General features: G+C 42.4%; 1 protein-coding gene across 2 annotated transcripts; it reads right to left on the reverse strand.

The window, feature by feature from the left end:
• Positions 1 to 4,287: 4,287 nt before the first annotated feature.
• On the reverse strand, positions 4,288 to 19,877 carry Tmem41b (transmembrane protein 41B). 2 transcript variants are annotated; one of them, XM_030242499.1, is made up of 8 exons: positions 19,791 to 19,877; positions 19,035 to 19,660; positions 15,729 to 15,846; positions 14,062 to 14,190; positions 12,462 to 12,555; positions 11,783 to 11,887; positions 9,668 to 9,806; positions 4,288 to 8,024 (listed from the first exon to the last, which is right to left on the reverse strand). In XM_030242499.1, exons 2-8 carry the CDS (start codon positions 19,153 to 19,155, stop codon positions 7,855 to 7,857), a joined length of 876 nt encoding a protein of 291 aa, XP_030098359.1. In that variant the 5' UTR covers positions 19,156 to 19,660; positions 19,791 to 19,877; the 3' UTR covers positions 4,288 to 7,854. The 2 variants fall into 2 exon arrangements, with proteins under 2 accessions (XP_030098359.1, NP_705745.3); NM_153525.5 differs by lacking the exon at positions 19,791 to 19,877 and having other exon boundaries at positions 5,260 to 8,024; positions 19,035 to 19,303.
• Between the last annotated feature and the right edge of the window lie 688 nt (positions 19,878 to 20,565).

Consider the following 20,565-nt stretch of genomic DNA (forward strand, 5'->3'; position numbering starts at 1 on the left):
TGGGCCACCCATTTGGGTGCTAGCAATTGAACCCTGCCTGGTTCTCTGCAAGGGCAAGTGTCTTAAGTACTGAGCCATCTCTTCAGCTACTTAGTTCTTGAGAAAAGTTCAGTACCTCTGGCTAGCCTGAAACTCCCTATGTAGACCAGGCTAGTAAACTCTAACCTCTACCACCTGCTGCTGTCTCATGCACCAGCACTGCCCAGCCACCCAGCCTCCTCTCCAGGTTTTAAAGGAAAAGTGTCTCTTTCCTGTTTAAGCCCCTGTTAAACTGTTTCGAATATGGTGTGTGTGTGTGTGTGTGTGTGTGTGTGTGTGTGTGTGTGTGTGTGTATGTGTGCATGCCCTTGAGGAAGCCAGAAGTTATTGAATTGCCTGGAGCAGATGCTAAGGGCCTAACTCCTGACCTCTGGAAGAGCAGAAAGCACTCCCAACTGATGAGTCCTCTCTCTAACCATATTATTTTTCTTTTTGTTTATTGTTGTTTTGTTTTTTCAAGGCAGGGTTTCTCTGTGTAGTCCTCGCTGTCTTGGAACTAGCTCTGTAAGCCAGGTCGGCCTCGAACTCAGAAATTTGCCTGCCTCTGCCTCCTGAGTGCTGCCAGCATTGCCCGGTTTATTGTTTGTGTGCTAATGGCCTCCCACCTCATAGCCTGGTCACTGACTACATCATGGAGGCCCTCTCTCTCTCTCTCTCTCTCTCTCTCTCTCTTTGTTTGTTTCTTTCTTTTTCGAGACAGGGTTTCTGTGTAGCCCTGGCTGTCCTGGAACTCACTCTGTAGACCAGGCTGGCCTCGAACTCAGAAATCCGCCTGCCTCTGCCTCCCAAGAGCTGAGATCAAAGGTGTGCGCCACCACGGCCGGCTGAGGCCCTTTCTCTTAACAAAGCTGATTCCTGGAGAGCAATTGTGTGTCTGCTCCTTCGCTGAACCAGCAACCACCTCTGCTTCATTTTTTATTTAGCCTTTCAGCCACATAACTGGCAGCAGCAAGGAAGCTCCCAAATTGGTCAGCCGCAGGCAGCTTCTGATGCTGCAACAAGAAAGGATGAACTGAGAAAGAGGAACAAGTGTTACGTCACCCGGTGTTACAACTTCCCCAAAGTAGTATGTGAACGTGTGAATGTGTGTATGTAAGTGTATGCCTGAGGTCCTTTTTTTTTCTGTATGATTGACTATTCTGGTACAGAACTGATCTTGTAAATAGATGTGTATGTAGATGTGTTTGAATGAGTGTGTTTGTGTGGGGGGAGGCTAATGTAGGGTAGGGTGGTCGGACCCAGAAAGCAGAGGAATATCTTTGGCTCTCCAAGCCCAAGAGACACTAATAGTTGCTCCTCTCAGCCCTTCCCCTCCTCCCATGTCCCACTGGACTGAAAAGCTTTTCAGAATCAGACCAGATGGGCCTCTTGTGTGCTGCACCCGGCCTTTTTCCTTAGACTGTGAATACAGTAGCACCGTTATTCTCATCAGCTTGGGGACAAGAGCATCCTGGGAAAGGCCGGATGGCGTAGTGAGGGAGAATGAAAAGCCTTGGACCGGATCCCAAAGGGAGCTATATTTAGCTGTAGCTGAACTCTGAAAGATTTTTGTCATTTTTGAGACAGGGTCTCACTATGTATCTTTGGCTGGCCTGGCCTGAAACTCTAAATAAGCCAGGCTGGCTTCAAACTCACAGCTATCTACCTGTCTCTGTCTCCAGAGTGCTGGGGTTAAGAGGCATAAGGCACATAAGGATTCTGAAAGACTCTGAGACAGGGTGATGGAATTGTCATGTATCTCGGTTGTAGTAGTGGTTACATAATGGATCATGAAAGACAATTCAGAACTACCCACTAAATATAGTAAATATCACTAATCTGAAAATACATACAACTTATAACAGAGTATTTTAGGATTTGTTGTTGTGTGGTCTTTTGAGATAGAGTTCCAGATTGCTCAGGATGGCATCAAACTCACCTCAGGTTGTAAATTAGTATTTGTACCTCTGGCTCCTAACACCCTGAGGGTAAAACATAGCATAGGCTGCCTGCTAACTTTTGTACAGACTGTTTCATCAGATGGGTCTCATTGTAGACACCATTAATTTGCACAGTTACTGTAACCATCTTCCAAAAGGTGGCAGTAGAGTATCTGAAGAGAGAGGCATTACCCCCCCACCCCCCACCCCCGCCACCACCACCCCCCCACCCCCCCCACCCTCCCACCCCCGCAACACTCACACAGAGAGCATGTGCTCCTAGCAGGGCTGCTGGATATATGCCAGCATGTGGGGCTCAGACAGGACACAGATTTGCAGAGCTTAAGTCAGCATCTGTTCTGCTCTTCCATCAAGGCTTTCCCTGTGCTTCTGCTCCATTCTCCTCTCACCTTTGACCCTCATCATCTGGTTGCTAGCACAGAGCTGGAAATGGCCAGTGGGTAGGCAGCATCTATACCTACCTTTCTTCTATGCCCAGGGCCACCTTCATTGCCTTTCCACTCATGCACAGGAAACTGTGCTCAGAAGGACCACACACTTGGTTTAATGATATGTGATGAGAGACTAGTGCATACAAAATGAAGCTCTGTGAGCCACGAGTGTCTGGTTTTTTGTTTGTTTTTCTGCTTTCATTCCTTTAAAAGTTCATAAAACTATCTGAGCAGAGAATTCCAGGATCTGTGTGGTTTGGGGGAATTCAGAAATCCATGCCCAGAACAGGATGAGCATCTATGTCAACTTGTCCACCAGGAGTAACTGAAAAATCTCACAAGGAATGCCTGTCAGTCTATTAAGGTCTGGGACACAGCCCATTGGCAGAGTGTAGATCAGGCTGAGCTCAAATTTACTATGTACTGAGGGTGACTTTCATCCTCTGAATTATTCTGCCTCCACCTAGTAAATGGTAGGATTACAACAAGCAGGACCAGTTTTCACAAGTGAGGAATTAAATGCATGGCTGTGTGCATGCCAAGGAAAGCACTCTATCAACTGAGCCACAATCTAACACCTCATTTACTGTGGAGCTTTAGTTCTTGGCTTTTTGGGTTTTTTTTTTTTTTTTTTTTTTTTTGGTTTGTTTTTGGTGTGTAATTTTTTGTTGTTGTTTTGGTTTTTTGTTTTTCTAGACAGGGTTTCTCTGTATAGCCCTGGCTGTCCTGGAACTCACTCTGTAGACCAGGCTGGCCTCAAACTCAGAAATTCACCTGACTCTGCCTCCCAAGTGCTGGGATTAAAGGTGTGGAATCCTATTCTGAGTTCATGAGTCCATCTAGCTTTCTTGTACCTCCCAGGGATCTGGTCCATTAATTTTCCTCCCCAGATATTTGTTTTACATTTTTTAAAGATTTATTTTATGTATATGAGTTCACTGTAGCTGTCTTCAGACACACCAGAAGGCACTGGATTCCATTACAGATGGTTGTGAGCCACCAAGTAGTTGCTGGGAATTGAACTCAGTACCCCTGGAAAAACAGTCAGTGCTCTTAACTACTGAGCCATCTTTCTCCAGCCCCCTTCTTCCTTTTTATTTTTAAAACAAGATGTAATTTTATAGTCCTGGTCTGAAATTCACATAACTTCAGCATCAGGTTTTGGGATTACAGGCTCATACCATCTTTTTAAATTTTAAAACAAAAATTGAGTTTTTTTGTCTCTATGTGCCCCTTGGAGCTGAAGTCATAGGTGTTTGGAGGACATGGGTACTGGAATCCAAACTCTAGTATTCATGCCGAGCAACAATCCATCTTGAGCTGGGCGTGGTGACGCACACCTTTGATCCCAGCACTCTGGAGGCAGAGGCAGGCAGACTTCTGAGTTTGAGGCCAGCCTGGTCTACAGAATGAGTTCCATGAAGGCCAAAGCTACACAGAGAAACCCTGTCTCGAACACACCCCCCCCCCAAAAAAAATCCATCTTGAGTGTTGAGCTCTCTCCAGAGGGCCATAAGGACTTAAAGATTTATTTTATGTGTGTGTTTGCCTTCATGTATGTATGTGCATTACATGGGTGCCTGGTACCCACGAAGGTTGGAAAAGGCCATTAGATTCTGTAAAAGTTACAATCTGTTATGGGGCCATGTTGGTCCTGAGAATCAAACCTTGGTCCTCTTAACCTATGAGAAATTCCTCCAACTTTGATATACTTGTAAAAACACCTAAAATTGCTTCCTTATGTCCTTTGTTGCTTAATAGATCTGGGATACAGCTAGCAGCTCAAAATCAACTCCAGACCAGACTGTCCCATTACAATACTACCAGTGACTGTATGTTACCTGTGGTCAATTTAAAAGCCACAACACAAACCTTGTAGGCATTCACCAAACCTTTATTTAAAAGAAGCAAACCTGGAGTCTTGAGGACAGGAACTCACCATCACTGATTCAATTCAGATCTCTGGCTTCCCACACGGAGTGCTTTCAACAGCACTTCTGTGAGTGTAGAACACTGACAACCTGGGCTTTGCAATGCTAGCAGGCTTCAGGTTTCCAGACCCAGTTTCTCCCTTATGTCACTGGGTACAAACTGGCTACCCTCACCATTTACTATCCTGCAAACCACCGCCACCTGACACCTTTACTCTTTCTCTTGCTGCATGGCTGGGGATTGAACTTAGGGTGGCACAATACACACAAGACACGCACACTAACTACGGAACCACAGTCCCTGATACTCTTCCTTTTCTTCAGACATGAGTTTGTGGAAATCAGACCAACCTTACTAGTCATGGGCCATGTTTCCATTCTTAAAGAGATTATGGTTATCTGAGGAAAAGCCACCTCTCCAGCCCTGTGTGTGTTTTTGAGACAGGTTCTCACTATTAGCCTAGGCAGGCCTTGAATGTGTTTGTCTCTCTAGCCACAATCTAGTATTTCAGGTAAATATCCCCATGCCAAAGAGTAGGTCTCTTTAGTCCTACTCTTTGTGTTTTCCCCACAGAGGTTAACCTAGAAGTCTGAGATATGGTAGAAAAGCTTTACTACTGAGCTGTAGCTCAAACCGAGAGAGGAGAGACACCAGATTTTTTTTCTGTTGGTTTGGGAGACAGGGTTTTATTATGTAGCTCAGGCTAGCCTTGAACTTCTATTCCTTTTACCTCTATCTCTTGAGGGCTGGGATTCTAAATGTACCACTACACTGAACTTTTTTTAAACTTTGCTTTAATTTTAAAAACTCATTCACTGAAGGACATCTGGGTTGCTTCCATTTTGGTCTACTATGAACATAGCTACTAACCAGGGAAACTGGATCACTCAAACATCATTGGTGGGAAAATTATCTTCGGTTTTTAAAATATGAAATGTGTTTTTATTTATGTTCATTACATGTATGTGAGGGTATCAGAAACCCTGGAACTGGAGTTACAGACAAGTGTGAGCTGCCATGTGGGTGCTGGGAAATGAACCTGGGTCCTCTGGAAGAGCAGTGGTGGTCTTAACCACTGACCCATCTCTCCAGCACCCCATATACTGATCTTTAATCTTATTTTGAAACACTTCTAATAGACTTACATATAGTTCTAAGAAATAAAAGGCTTCATAAAAAATGGTAATTAAAAAAAATCACCACCCAGCTAGTTTACATTTATTAAGATCATGGATATATTAGATTCAAAGTAACAAAGCTCCAGGAAATAAATAGTCGTAACTAAGAAGGAAACTGTCTTTGTCAGTGTATGCCTAGTTAGCCTGCTTGCCTTTCCATTACAATAGGATGTTTTGTTGGGATTACTAGGAAATCTCTTATGGCTGTGGTCAGGCTTAAATCCTAGGGTGCAAGGCCCTGGGATCTCTGGCACCGAAGATAGGGAGTGTTTCAATCTTGGACGACTTACATTTGTCATTATATCAAGTCTGTGCTCAATGAACACAGGTGGCATACAGGTGATTGTGGGGTACAATCTACTGCTGAGATTTTTTTGCCTGAGACAAGGCCTCAGGCAACGCAAGCTGTCCACAAGCTCCTTATCCTTCTGCTTCGGCCTTCCAAGCACTGGGCATTAATTAGTCACAATGCTTGGTCCAAGTTCTTTCTTGACAGCCAAGGGTAAAATGTTAACACAATGGTTACTCTCTACTGGGAGAAGAAAACATCCAACTAAAGTGGTAGCTCCTGTTGAGTATAGGAAAAAACATAGCAAAGGGAAAGAGTCCATGCACTAGAGGATGGAGAGAACACTCTCAGCATAGAGTAAGCACCATAACAACCCAAAGAAACAGCAGTGCTTCTCCAAAATGTGAGCTTTAGAGGCCTGCTGAAAATTTGTATGAATTAATATATACATGTATTTTTTGAGACAGGTTCTTATATAGCCCAGATTGTTGCATCAAACTCACTATGTAGCCAAAGTTAAACATGAAACTCTACTTCCCAAGTCATGGAATTACAAGCATGTTACATGACTGACTTCAATGATATATATATATCACATAAATAATATCACATAAATATTAGTAGACTTTGTCCTAAACATCTATGTGTTTAACTCATTTGTAAAAATAATAAAAGCTTTATCACTCAGTCTCTGGTCAATAAGACAACATAACAATTTAACACAAAAGGACAGAAGACAGATACAATATTGATCAGTATTATCTTCCTTGTATTTGTAACATTAATACTGCGACAGAGAAGGATTAGTCCACACTTTGCAGGAGAAACAGGCTTTGAGATGATCAGACTTTGAAGACACAAGGACTCCCACTCCACTAAAGCAAGTGTTCAACATACCAACGGAGATCTTAGTGCTTTACATGGGTCTGTCCTGGCAGGGAACAAAAGCAGCCAAAGGGAGGCTCCAAGAAATGGGAGACACCAGTCACCATGTCAAGGTGAGAAAGTAGAAGCTTTACAGTTGGCAAAGTGTACCAATCAAGTGCTGCCCCAAGGAGGTCATCAGAGGAAAGGCAACAGAGCAATCGCAGATGTATCATGCATGAAAGGTAATTACAATACATTCTTTAATGACCAGACAATCTATGAGGCAAATTTTACAGTCATTGGAACAAATAAACTAGATTTAATCAGTAATGTCCTACCTACTGTCAGTTGTTTCAGTATAAAATAATGTCTAAAAAGTATATGCTTTGAGTATTTACTTTAGAACCCCCTTTGAGATAATAAAGACACTGTAACAAAATATCATTATCTTAATATACATTATCAACACCAATATGATACAGATATATAATTCTCCTTTTCTATATGTATGGTGGAAATACTGCAAAACCTAGAAAAAAGGATGAAAACAGACTGGCCAGAATTCAAATTATTGGACTAATCCATGATACAAATTTCCAAGGAAAACTTAAATAACCCATCATTGCTACATACACTGGCCTATGGAAAGTGCTGTCTGAAAAGAGAAAGAAAATGAAAACTCATTTTTGCTTCAAGTATTTGGTTTGTGCTCTGAATTTTTATTTTATTTTATCTTCACTGTTCCTTATTTTACTTTAATACAGGGTGTCTTGTGACTTTCACAGCTAGCCTTAGCCTCCCGGGCAGCTGGAGTTTTAAGTATGTTCCACTGTACCTGAGTTCACGATTTTAGTCATTAGTCAGATGTAAGAGGAAAACACTTCAAATGAATCATTTAGAGTAAGAATTCCAAACCAAGACAATGAGTGATGTCTCAGAGCTAACCCTGGAACAGTGACTCTCACAGGTCAGGTGCAGGTGACAGCACTTCTCATAGGGCCCCAACTTCTGTTCTCCCATATGTGCATTCTCTCTCATGGGCTATTTTACTTTACAAGTCCTTCTTTCAGTGACTGAAGAGGTGATGTCCAAACGTAACATGAATACACCTGCTAATCCTGAGATGACAGTGGTGGTGGCAGGAGTGATGGCGGTGGTAAAGGAAAAGCCATGTCTTTTCACTCAAACTTCTGCTTTAGTTGTTTTTGGAAGATGGCTGGCAGGATAGAAAGAAGGGCCAAAACCATCAGAATAAATACCGAGCTCCAGGAAACAGCTTCCCCTGCTGTTGTAAGCTGATGCAGAGTTGTTCCTGCCTTGATTGCTACAAAAGAAGGAGGTGCAACACCTAGAACAAAAAACAAGACAACAGTGAGAGAGTGAGGAGCAGTGGCAGCCTGTCACGAAAAGAAAAGCCACCATTTTTTCATGTTTGCATGTTTTGTGACAAGTGTATGTAAGTGTACCGTGTGTACCCAGTGCCAGAAGAGGTCATCAGATCTAGAGTTACAGACAGGTGTGAGCCTCCACTTCTAATCTCAGAACTTGGGAGGCAGAGGCAGGAGAATCTCTGTGAATTTGAGGCCAGCCTGGTCTACATAGCAAGTTAGTCTTGGGGCTGCAAAGATGGCTCAGCAGTTAAGAGCACCAGCAGGTCTTCCAGAGGACCTTGGTTCAATTCCCAACACCCACACAGCAGCTCACAACCACCTGTAACTCTAGTTCTAGGGGATCCAACACACACGCAGGCAAAACACCAATGCACATAAAATAAAAAAGTACTTTAAAAAAAAGCAAGTCAAGCCGGGTATGGTGGTGCACGCCTTTGATCCCAGCACTTGGGAGGCAGAGACAGGCGGATTTCTGAGTTCAAGGCCAGCCTGGTCTACAGAGTGAGTTCCAGGACAGCCAGGGTTACACAGAGAAACCCGGTCGAAAAAATAAAATTAAAATTAAAAAAAAAAAAAAACAACCAAACAAAAACAAGCCACACACACACAAAAAAACAAACCCTCACAAACATTAAACTTTAGTAAATATTCAATATATAAAAAAACCTGCAAGCTGAATCCAAGCAATTTAAAATGAAAAGAAAAACACCAGTCTTCTTAAAGAAAGGCAAAATTTACAAAATTAATTTGAAAAATTTTTTGTGGTTCTGGGTATCAAGCCCAGAGCTTTGTACATGGTAAGTAGGCAAGCACTCAACCCCTTAAATTATGTTATATCCACTTATTAATTTCAAATCTAGTATCAATTTCTTGATGTGTGTTGATCTTGTTTCCCCTAATAAATTGGACTTAATATGTGATTAGAACTCAAAGAAGTTCAAAACCAAAAACTAAATGTTTTCTTCTGTTCAGAGAGATAGATCGTGGAGTTAACAAGTCCTGCATGGGGACACAGTAAAGTCTGCAGCAGAGAAGTATTTTGTAAGTGATCTTTGGTCAGTTACTTGTCATCACTAGCCAATCCCCTTAAAGACCAGAGGACTGCTGGAGCTTGGCCTGGGATGCTCACCAGGGTGCTAGCATGCAGTCCAGGTGCGTGAGAAGAGCTTTCAGCCAACAAAGCTCATGGCCTTGAGATCCTGTCATCTCTGATCTAACTGGCTCACATTGTCAAAGGAAGAAAGGGCTGCTGGGCCAGAGTTGGGGTGGGAAAATATTCTCCTTGGGCTAAGAATACGGGGGGTGATGCAGGCTGCTTGACATGCAAGTCCCCACTTACCACCCACACCCACGTGAACACTAGTATTAAACAAACAAAGATGAGGGGGTTCTGCTTAATCTCACATTATTAAAATAATTTCTAGTACAGAGTGCTCATTCTTTGGAGAGGTAACATATTACAACACACTGAACAAGCTATGTATCTAGGCCAGGCTTTGTGCCCAAGAGTTATATATGGTACTGGTGATTTTGCAAACAGCAGGCAATCTAGGCCAGCTGGACAGTTGGCCATGCACACAACGAGAGTAAGAGGTCTTACCTAGAAAAGTGCCAATAAAAAACACTTTCAATGGTACATTTATCACAGGAGATGTAATATTAATAAACCAATTAGGAAGAAACGGTGTGATCCTCAAAAATATAATGTAGTTAATAAGATGTTCTCTGTGACGCTCTACCTGTTATAAGCAAAAAAGCCAGTATTAGTTAAGACCAATCTTCAAAATAAGTTGTTTAATATAAAATACCTTAAATTCTTGCCCCAGACACATCACAATTTACCCAAGGAGAAACAATGTGTTTTCTGGGGATGTAGCTCGATGGTAAAGCTTTTGCTTACCACATAAGACCAAAGATTAGGGGCTGGGGAGATGGCGAGGCTAAATACTGATTACTTGTATTTCTGCATAACTAGCAAAACCACTTTTACAAAACAGCCATTCCAAAGGCAAACTGTATGTAAATCTAATGCTACGCAGGTAACAGAAAGGGCAGAGATTGAAAGTCTAAACTAAAAGTCTAGCCAGAGATCTCAGACGTTTTACAACTAGCTGATCACAAACTCAAGTGGAATATAAAACATTCTTCTCTAAAACAAGGAGGCATGATCTCTGTATTTCCTGAGATGTAATTATTTCTTCTGGTCTTTATAAAATTAGAACTCTCCCCATTATGATTTAAAAGTAAAATGAAGGGGCTGGCGAGATGGCTCAGTGGGTAAGAGCACTGACTGCTCTTCCGAAGGTCCTAAGTTCAAATACCAGCAGCAACCACATGGTGGCTCACAACCACCCGTAATGAGATCTGACACCCTTTTCTGGTGCATCTGAGGACAGCTACAATGTACTTCTGTGTAATAATAAATCTTTAAAAAAAAAAAAAAAGAAAGAAAGAAAAGTAAAATGCTGCTGGGCGTGGTGGTGCACGCCTTTAATCCCAGCACTCAGTAGGCAGAGGCAGGCAGAGTCCTAAGTTGGAGACAGGAGGAGCTTAAATTCAAGTTCAGCAGAGGCTACATGACACCCTGTCTCAAAAAAGTAAAATCAGAGGCTGAAGAAATGGCTCAGCATTTAAGAACAGTGACTGCTCTTCCAGAAGTCCTGAGTTCAATTCTGAGCAGCCACATGGTGGCTCACAACCATCTGTAATGGGATCCAATGCCCTCTTCAGGTGTGTCAAGACAGAGACAGTATACTCATATACATACACTTTAAAAAAAAATCCAACTAGGATAATCATTTCAAAAAAATTTTAAAATCAGTGGGGTTAGAGCAAGAGCTTGGTTGTCAAGAACGCCTGATGCTCTTCCAGGGAACCTGCTCTCACATTCCAGCACCCACAGGAGGCTCACAGCCACCCGTGATGAGATCCGATGCCCTCTTCTGCTGTGTATGACTGAAGACAGTGACAGTGTACTCTATAAATAAATCTTTAAAAAAAAGGAACTGGGGAGAGGAAAATCAGATTTGGGTTGAATTGTACACACTGTCAAGAGAAGACAGGCCGGGCGGTGGTGGCGCACGCCTTTAATCCCAGCACTTGGGAGGCAGAGGCAGGCGGATTTCTGAGTTCAAGGCCAGCCTGGTCTACAAAGTGAGTTCCAGGACAGCCAGGGCTACACAGAGAAACCCTGTCTCGAAAAAAAGAGAGAAGACAGTAATAAATTAATCAATGCCTAGTGCTTAGGTTGCTCATTCAGCTCAGGACCAGTCCCTGAAATGATGCTGACCACTTTCAGGGTGCGTCTTCCCATCTCAATTAACCCAACTAAGAAAAGCCCACGATCAACCCAATGTAGACTACTTCTCACTGAGTATCTCAGGTTATTCTACTCTGTGTACTCTGTCGAGTCATCGATTAAAACTAACCATCACATGTTTTAAAATAAACTCTTGTTGGAGTGGTGGCTCAAACCTTTATATCTTCACTCTAGAGGAAGAGCCAGGCTAGCCTGATCTACAAACAGTTCTAGGCCAGCCAGAGCTACAAAGTGAGACCTGTAACAAAATACTAAAATAAGACATATGAATATAATCAAAATACACTATATAAAATTCTCAAATAAATGTTTTTAAATTTTTCTTATAACATTATTTTTTTTAAATGATGATTAAACCAAAGAGCCACAAAGAAACAAACTATAGTTTATAGCTACCTGCTGTGACCATTTCACTGCCTTCTCTGTTAGGTATTTGTATACAACGGGTCTTCCAACTAAGTAGGAGAGCATGTAGCAGAATGAGGCACCAAGTCCGGAGCACTGGAAAACAAGAAGTCACATGCACCCTGTACGTTCCCATCTCACTCCTGTCTGTGCATTTACTTATCCCTTAGAGCTAGGCAAGGGCGTCCATGTGATACGTCTTACTTAGAGAATAAAACCCATTTGATCTACCTAGTCCTTTCTCAAACTAACTCAAACAAGATCGTTAAAATCAATTAGCACTTGTGATTCAACTTTTGACCATACCCAGTAATTACTGCTGCCTTTAGCTTAAGAATAAATAAGGAGCCGTTCCCATACCCTACTATAGCTATGTATGGACACTATTCCCAGACCAAGGACTCACTGTGTCCACCCACAATCTTAAGTTCATCTGACCTGCAAAATACAACAGGAAAGAAAGGCTATAAACTGCAAGTAAGTCTATAGTGCCCTCATTCTAGGAACCCAAGCTCTTCAGAGCTCTAACAGGACTTAACAGAAACACACTAACATCACCGTCTTGAAAGCTGATGAACGAACATGAGACTGCCTGGCGGAGCTAGACTGCCATTACCATCCCCAATGCTCTACTTGTTTTCACATCTCCAAACTCATGTCACATACTTACCAAACAAACAAGGAATAAGGCAAGTGGGAAGGGATAAAGGAACCCGGAGAGTATACTGAGGAATATGGAACCTGGGATAGCAAATGTTTGCAAACTGTTAACTTATAAGTTAAGGATTAAAACATAATGAAGTGGAACTTATACAAGATGGAGTTGACATTCAAAGAAAATGACAATACAGAAGTTGCGTTAATAACCTCAGAATAATTGTGTGCAGTACTCCTTTGTGTTGGACTGAAGCCTGCCTCATGAGGTCAGGTGGGCTTTTCTTCTTGTGGTATCATAGCTGCACCAAAACAAGCTGTGTATTGTGGAGATCCTGGCTATTCTGTTTGGAGGATTAGCAATACTAACTCGCAGTAAACGATAAAGTAAAACCATACTCAAAAGTCTAAAAAGTACGTAAGTTGTCAGCCAGAATGCCTCTAGCTCCAAGCTAGATACCCATTAACAAATGATACAAAGTACAGTAAGCAAATAAATACAACATTGGTAAGATTATGCTAGAGAGCCCCCAACAGGCACCAGGCAGAGACAAAATGGATGGCTCAGTCAGAAAAAAGTCTTCAGTAATGTCTCTTTGGTTTTTTTTTTTTTTTGGGGGGGGGTGTTGTTTTTAGTTTTTTGGTGTTGTTGGATTTTTTGTTTGTTTGTTTGTTTGTGTTTGTTTTTGTTTAGTTTTGAGACAGAGTCTCATTTTGTAGCCCCCTGGCTGGCCTGTTACTTTCTTTGTAGACCAGTTTAGACTCAAACTCAGATATCCACCTGCCTCAGCCTCCCTAGTGCTAAGGTGAAAACCCACTAATTACTAATGAAGCCTGGCCAATTAACTATGCTGTGCTCCCCCCCATCATTTTCCCAGTGTTCCAGCTTAGTAATGCTTTCTTAATACTTACGTTTTAAGACATGAACTTAGTACTAGAATACAAAACTTTAAAAATTATAGCCAAAAAAAAAAATTATGAGCTGGAGAGATGGCTCAGTGTGAGTACTGGCTGTTCTTCCAGAGGACTTGGGTTCAATTCCCAGCACCTATAACATCTATGTGGTAGATTCAAATGACCAGGGGTTCATTGTCATTACTGGCCACATAGCAAGCTTAAGAGCAGCCTGGGTTATATGTGACTGTTTTCCTCTGTGAAACAGGCTAGCCTTGAACTCAGAGAAACACTCAACTCTGCCTCTGGAGTGCTGCCTGGCATTAAATGAGTTATAATGTTTGAGAGCTGAAGAACTAGACTTCCAGGCTGGCAAAAGCTACACTGTGAGACCCTGTGTTGAAAAAAACAAACCCCATTTTATTTATTTTAAATATTAAATAAAGTAAATAACTTACTTGGGTGTGTATGTGTAAGGGCATGAGTGACATGTGGAAATCAGAGGACAACTTTTAGGGGCAGGTTCTCTCCTTCTACCATGTGATCCTAGGCATCAAACCCAGGCCACCATGCTTAGCTTGCCACAGGCGCCATCACCTGAAACCATCTCACTGCCCCGCATTAACATTTGGAAAAAAACAGCCATCACTTCTAACTAAACAGTAGACCTCTGGAAGCTTTTCTTCAATAAACTAGAAAACATTTTTCAGATAAAAGGATACAAAATATATGTAGCAAAATAAGCAACCAATACTTGTACATAAAAGGTATCCTTATATTTGGAGAGAACTTTTCCTAGAGCCTTGGCGTCATCCATATCTCTCGGAACCTTCATATTCACCCTCTCTTCCCTAAAGAAAAATAATGATGTAAAAAATTTTAAAAACAAGAGTCCCATGATAAAAATCAAAGTCAAAACGATGCAATGCAATTAATTTGTAATAAGGACAAATTCATTTTTTAGTCTCAACAGTCTAAGCAAACAAAATTAAAGTTCAAAATAATACAAATCAAAAATTAAATAATCTTTTAATATTGCCTTAAATTGTAAATTAAGCATTAAGAAATTAACCATATTAACATATTAAAAACATATTTAACATTATTTTGGGTAATTTTTCTAAATTAAAGTCAATAATCATTTATAATGAGAATTAGAAACTTTTTGACATCACTTTTTTACAGCAGAAACACATCCTAGGTCAGATGCAGGAAGGCTGCCCTTCCTTCTCTTCCCCTCGTTTGAGACAGATCCATCATGTAGACTTGGCTGGCTTGGAATTCCTTACATAGACCTCACTGGTTTTAGTCTCACACAGCTGAATTTTTTTTCTTTTTTTCAAGAAAGGGTTTCTCTATGTAACAGCCCTGGTTGTCTTAGAACTCTTTAGACTAGGGTAGCCTGAAACTCAGAGATCCACCTGTCTCTGCATCCCAAGTGCTGGGATCAAAGTCATGCACCATCATGCCTGCCAAGTATCCTGTGCATTGTAAGGAAGAGGTGACTACTGGATGGAGGATGTGGGAAGGGCTAAGGGGCAGTAGGTGGTGGTGGTGGGGTGGTCTCTTGAGCCATGGTCTAAGCTCTTTCATATCTAGCAGTGGCGAGAGATAGGGCTTCAATTCAGAGGAATGCTGGATTAAAGGTGTGTGCTGCCAAACTCTGGTAAAAGAACTTTTAACTAGGAAACTAGTTCTATGAAAGCTTTTCCCCCAAAAAAGTCAAGGCAATCCTTGGATGTGGACTATTGGCCTTTCCTCTGTAGACCAGGTTAGTCTCAACTCAGGGACACACCTACCTCCACCACTGCCCCTGGAGTGGTGAAATTAAACCACCACTATCTTCCTACCCCCCCCCTTTTAGATTTATTTCATGTATATTAATACATTGTCACTGACTTCAGACACACCAGAAGAGGGCATTGGATCCTATTACAGATGGTTGTGAGTCACCATGAAGGAGCTGGGAATTGACCATTAGAAGAGCAGAAGTGCTCTTAACTGCTAAGCCAACTCTCCAGCCCTCGCCCCATCCTATTAAAGAAAGGAAGGACAAGGACGGAGGTTTATCTGCCTGCTTAACATAAGCTGGGAGGGTGGACACACCTGTCCTCAGACCTCAAAGACAGAACTACAAATTCAAGGTCATTCTTGGTGAAACCAGGAACTTAAATCAAAAAGAAGAGAATCACAGTAAAAACCATGGTTAGGAAGGGAAGAAGGAAGTCACCTAGGAAATCTGAAGCAGACAGTGCTTATGGACTTGCTCCATGGATAGGAGCTGTACACAAGCACCCTAACAGTTGTGTTGTTAAAGGAAATGTAGCTTTTAACTCATAGCATCTCTAAAATATCTAGACATTTTCAGTTTCTTTTGTGGTATACTTACTCACTAAGCTGAGGAAAATTTTTATATACCAAAAACATAACAAAAGCTGCACATGAAAAAATGGACACCAGTATAAGGAGTGATGTTCTTGCTGATCCAGCTTCTGCACAAGGCTTTTCTGAAAGAAAAGTATACAGTAGACAGTGTTGATGATTATGACTCGTAATACTACTGCACAATTCTCTTAAACCTAAATGCTAGCATGTAATCCACTGAATTGCAAGGCTTTTTATAATTTCCATGTGAATTTGTACTGTGTATACATTAGACAGGTGTGCTTTTTAGCTCTTGTAGCCGCCATGCCTGCACTTGAAATGCATTAGCTTTAAGTCTTTCTATTATCACCATACTCATTAATATTATTGAGGAATAAATATTGTACTTATCTCGCTGTCTGCCTTTCTACCTTTCGCCCAGGTCAAACATACTGCTTGAGAAAGAATCATGCTTCATCATCCTACAAGTCCATATACTTTTCCTATTTCACTATGAACTATCAGTGACAAACAGTAATCCTGTCAGAACACTCTCCTAAATGATTAGTAAGTTCTTTCAAGACTTGAATTCTACATTTTCCCCATTAACTCCTACTAGTGAACTCCCCCTGTCCAAGATCTGTTTACAAAAATCAACTTCCTTGTCTTATCTTTTTGTTAAGTGTTAACAGATTAAGCCAGGGGTGGTGGCGCAAGCCTTTAAACCCAGCCAGCACTTGGGAAGCTGAGGCAGGTGGATTTCTGAGTTTGAGGCCAGCCTGGTCTACAAAGTGAGTTCCAGGACAGCCAGGGCTACACAGAGAAACACTGTCTCAAAAAAAACAAAATAAAAACAAAGGAACAACAACAAAAAAAAATGTTACCAGATTTAATTGTTTCCACTCATTGTCATCTTCAATGTTTGTCTCTTGGACACACCTTTTTTCTAACTTCTATATACAGCTTTAGCACTCAGGAGGCAGAAGCAGGTAGATCTGAGGCCAGCCTGGTCCACAGAGTTAAGTTCAAGTTAAGTTAGTGAAACACAGTAAGAATCATAGATAAATAGCTAGAACCTCAAAAAAATAATTAACCATATTGTACCTCTAGGTTTTCTGGCTTTTGAGATGGTTTCATGTAGACAAGGCTGACCTATAACTCAAAAATGTAATCAAAGGACTTATCTCCCTATATGTATCTCCCTGCATGTACAATTTGTGTGGGGGTGGGAGTGAGTGCAAGTCATCCAAAAGATGGCCCTAGGTACCCTGAAACTGGAGTTACAGATAAGCAGACATGTGCATGTTGGGAACTGAACCAGGTTTTCTCCAAGAACAGCAGTGTGCTTGCTTAGGCTTTCCAGCTAACCATCTGACCTGCCTCTCCACTACATATTCTTCTTACAAGACCACCATTTTGGCCATTAGTAGCAATGGAAGACAGCAGTGTGAGTGAGCTGCAAACAATTTAATGGCTATTTGTTCTAATCACTTCAGATGTTTGAGCTTCAAAGGCACGTAAAAGGATGAAATCATTACAGTTGCTGAAAAGCAATGAATAATGTTAAGCCATTACAAAATCAAAGAGCTTATATTTTCCCCTTAAAACTATACAGAGCCAAGAAATTTCAGGTTAGTGTACGAGACTAAAACAATTTATGAATGAGTCCCCGTATTCCTTAGTTACTTCGTTGGGTGTTTTTTGTTATTGTTTTGGGTTTTAGTTGGTTTGCTTTGAGACAGGGTTTCTCCTTGTAACATACCTGGCTGTCCTGATACTCTTGTAGACCAGGCTGACCTAGAACTCAATAGAGAGCCACCTTCCTCTGCCTCCAGAATAATAGAGGCAGGCCACCACTCCACAGAAGCTATGTTTAGGTGAACTGTTTTGTTTACACCCTTGCATCAACCAAGCAAATAACTATTCTCGTTTTAAAATTCAGATACTTTTTCTTTTTTGGTTATTTTGAGACAGGGTTTCTCTGTATAGCCCTGGCTGTTCTGGAACTCACTTTGTAGACCAGGCTGGCCTCGAACTCAGAAATCCCCTGGGATTAAAGGCGTGTGTGCCACCACGCCCAGCTCAGATACTTTTTAAAAGTTACAAATCCATCTCTGCAGGTGGTCTACTCCTTTAATCCAAGTACTTGAGAAAACTAAGGCTGGTGGATCTCTGAGTTCCAAATCAGCTTGACCTACAGAACCAAACAAGGTCTTTTAAAAAGTAGAAGGCAGGGAGGGGGCTGGTGAGATGGCTCAGTGGGTAAGAGCACCCGACTGCTCTTCCAAAGGTCCAGAGTTCAAATCCCAGCAACCACATGGTGGTTCACAAGCATCTGTAACGTGATCTGATACCCTCTTCTGGTGTGTCTGAAGACAGCTACTGTGTACTTACATGTAATAAATAAATTAAAAAAAAAAAAAGTACAAGGCGAAGGCCGTGCAGTGGTGGCACACGCCTTTAATCTCAGCACTTGAGAGGCAGAGGCAGACGATTTCTGAGTTCGAGGCCAGCCTGATCTACAGAGTGAGTTCCAGGACAGCCAGGGCTATACAGAGAAACCCTGTCTTGAAAGACCAAAAAAAAAAAAAACAAAAAAAACAAAAAAAAAAACAAGGCGGTAGTGTACGCCTGCACGCCTTGGATCCAAGTACTTGGGAGGCTGAAGGAAGCCATTCTTTGCCTTAGAGGCCAGTCTAATCTACAGAGCAAGGTCCTCCAATACAACCAGGGCTACTTAGCTTGAAAACAAATCAAACAATTTTTTTTTTTTAAGTTACAAACCAGGTTAAATGGAAACACAAGAGCTGAAAATGTTGTGTTTTTTTCGAGGCAGGGTTTTCTCTGTGTAACCTGGAACTTGTCTGTCTCCGGAGAACTGGATTAAAAGGACGCGCAACTACAACTACCACCGGCTAGAATCTGACACTTTCAAGTGGCACCTGGAAGGGCAAGTCTTTGCTCTTAATCACAACCTTAGTGTGGCTCTGTGACTCTACACAAGTCATGGAGCTGCATAGTCCTCAGTATGTTCATCTGTAAAACAATACAACGAAAGCTCAAGTCTCTCAAATACCTGTCTGGGTGGCCTGGATAACGAACCGGTCTATTTGGTGTCACAAGTCGGGGTCACCGCTTCCTTTGACTAAAGTCTATTGAGAAAAAACTAACTAGGAGGAGTCTAGCCCTCTGTCATGCTGGGTTCCCCGCCAAGTACAGGACTCTCTTGCTGAGATGCTTCGGTGCTGAAAGGTCCCTCTTTCCCTGCGACCTGCACCACGGGGTCCTAATCTTTAGGGCAGCCTCAGCCCCGTCCCGCAGGTCCACTCACCGTTCAGATGATCTTTGCTGCCAGGCGCGGCGGAACCCTGGGTCCTCACTGCCCGGTCCCCGGCTGGGGTCGAGTGCAACATTTCGGTGGGCGATCGATCAGCCACTCTGCCTTTCGCCATGGCTGCTGCGGGGGCCGCGAAGAGCTCCTACTGGTGCCGCGCCCCCTTGAATGACTAAAGCTCCTCCCGCAGCTTTCTTTCAACACCCAGGCGCGAGGCACAACTACTTCCGGCACGACCACCTCACCTGAGACGACCTCGAAAACTTGACACTCGGCGGAGCCTTCCAGAGATATCAGGTGAGGGCCCGCCCAGAACCGCCCACGAACCTCGCGCGCTCCCGCACGCCCAGTAACCGCGAGACAAGTCAGGGCCGACCCCGCCCCCTCCGGGGCCCCGCCCACCTCGCTGGTGTAGGGCGCATGAGCAATATCGCATTGGCAAGTCATGGGTCTGCGGCCTAAGGTCCGACTTCTCCGCGTAGCTTTCGTCACACGGAAGTGAGGCTCGAGTACTTCAGACTCTTTGTTCCGCCAACCGGAAGTGTCTGCGCGCGACTAGTTGGTGTTGGAGATTCCATTCGTTCCGCAGCAAATGGGTTACAAGCGCTGTGGAAGCTGGAAGCCTGTTCTTAAAATCGTGTAAAATTTAAAACATGAGACAAACGTACCTGAATCTCACAAAATTGAGACCTAGAAACAAAGAAGATCACAGAGTGACAGAAATTAGTTTAGAGTCCAAGGTTTTTCACTCACCTGTCCAAAGTAAATTCACCCTTACTCGCTATATTTTGGCGTTTCCTGAGCCAAGGCATAGCTTCTTGACAGTTTTTCTCCTTCTGCCCCTCATATCCAGCTTCTCACTGGTAAGTATATTAGAGTCACCTCTTCTTTAGGATTTTGCTTTGTCTTGTTCTTTTTTTTTTTTAAGATTTATTTATTATTATATCTAAGTACACTGTAGCTGTCTTCAGACAGACCAGAAGAGGGCATCAGATCTCATTACGGATGTTTGTGAGCCACCATGTGGTTGCTGGGATTTGAATTCAAGACTTCGGAAGGGCAGTCGGTGCTCTTAACCACTGAGCCATCTCTCCAGCCCTGTTTTGTTTTGTTCTTGCTGTCGATATAATCTTAGACCTTGGGCATACAAACCACACCATTCTGTTGCTGAGCGATGCCCCTATCCAATTGACATTTTTTTCGTTATCTTTTTTAAAAGCAGGTATCGAAGGTAATAGTGGGGAATTTCTTCGTGAAAGTAACTTAGCAGTGTATTTTAAAATTTGGACAAAAAGGGGGAGTGGGGAATTGGATTGTTCTTAAGCAGTAATTACACTTAGAAGAAATAATCTGATATCTAGAGAATTGGCAGCTCAGTGCGTAGAAGTATTTGTCTCTTAAACTTGACAGGCTTATTTCGGTCTCTGAGACCTAATAGCAGTAGGTGAGAACTAACTCTTGGAAGTTGTCCTCTGATTACTTTTTTTTGGGGGGGGGGGCGGTTTGAGACAGGGTTTCTCTGTGTAGC

Source organism: Mus musculus, chromosome 7, assembly GCF_000001635.26.
Source record: "Mus musculus strain C57BL/6J chromosome 7, GRCm38.p6 C57BL/6J".
Classification (NCBI taxonomy): Eukaryota; Metazoa; Chordata; class Mammalia; order Rodentia; family Muridae; genus Mus; species Mus musculus.

Bases quoted from the DNA above. Each gene is read 5' to 3' on its own strand.
- Tmem41b (XM_030242499.1), bottom strand. From the start codon at position 19,155: ATGGCGAAAGGCAGAGTGGCTGATCGATCGCCCACCGAAATGTTGCAC. The intron at 15,847-19,034 runs GTGAGTGGACCT...CTTTTCTTTCAG, and splicing joins CAGCAAAGATCATCTGAACG to AAAAGCCTTGTGCAGAAGCT. The intron at 14,191-15,728 runs GTAAGTATACCA...ATTTTTCTTTAG, and splicing joins AATTTTCCTCAGCTTAGTGA to GGAAGAGAGGGTGAATATGA.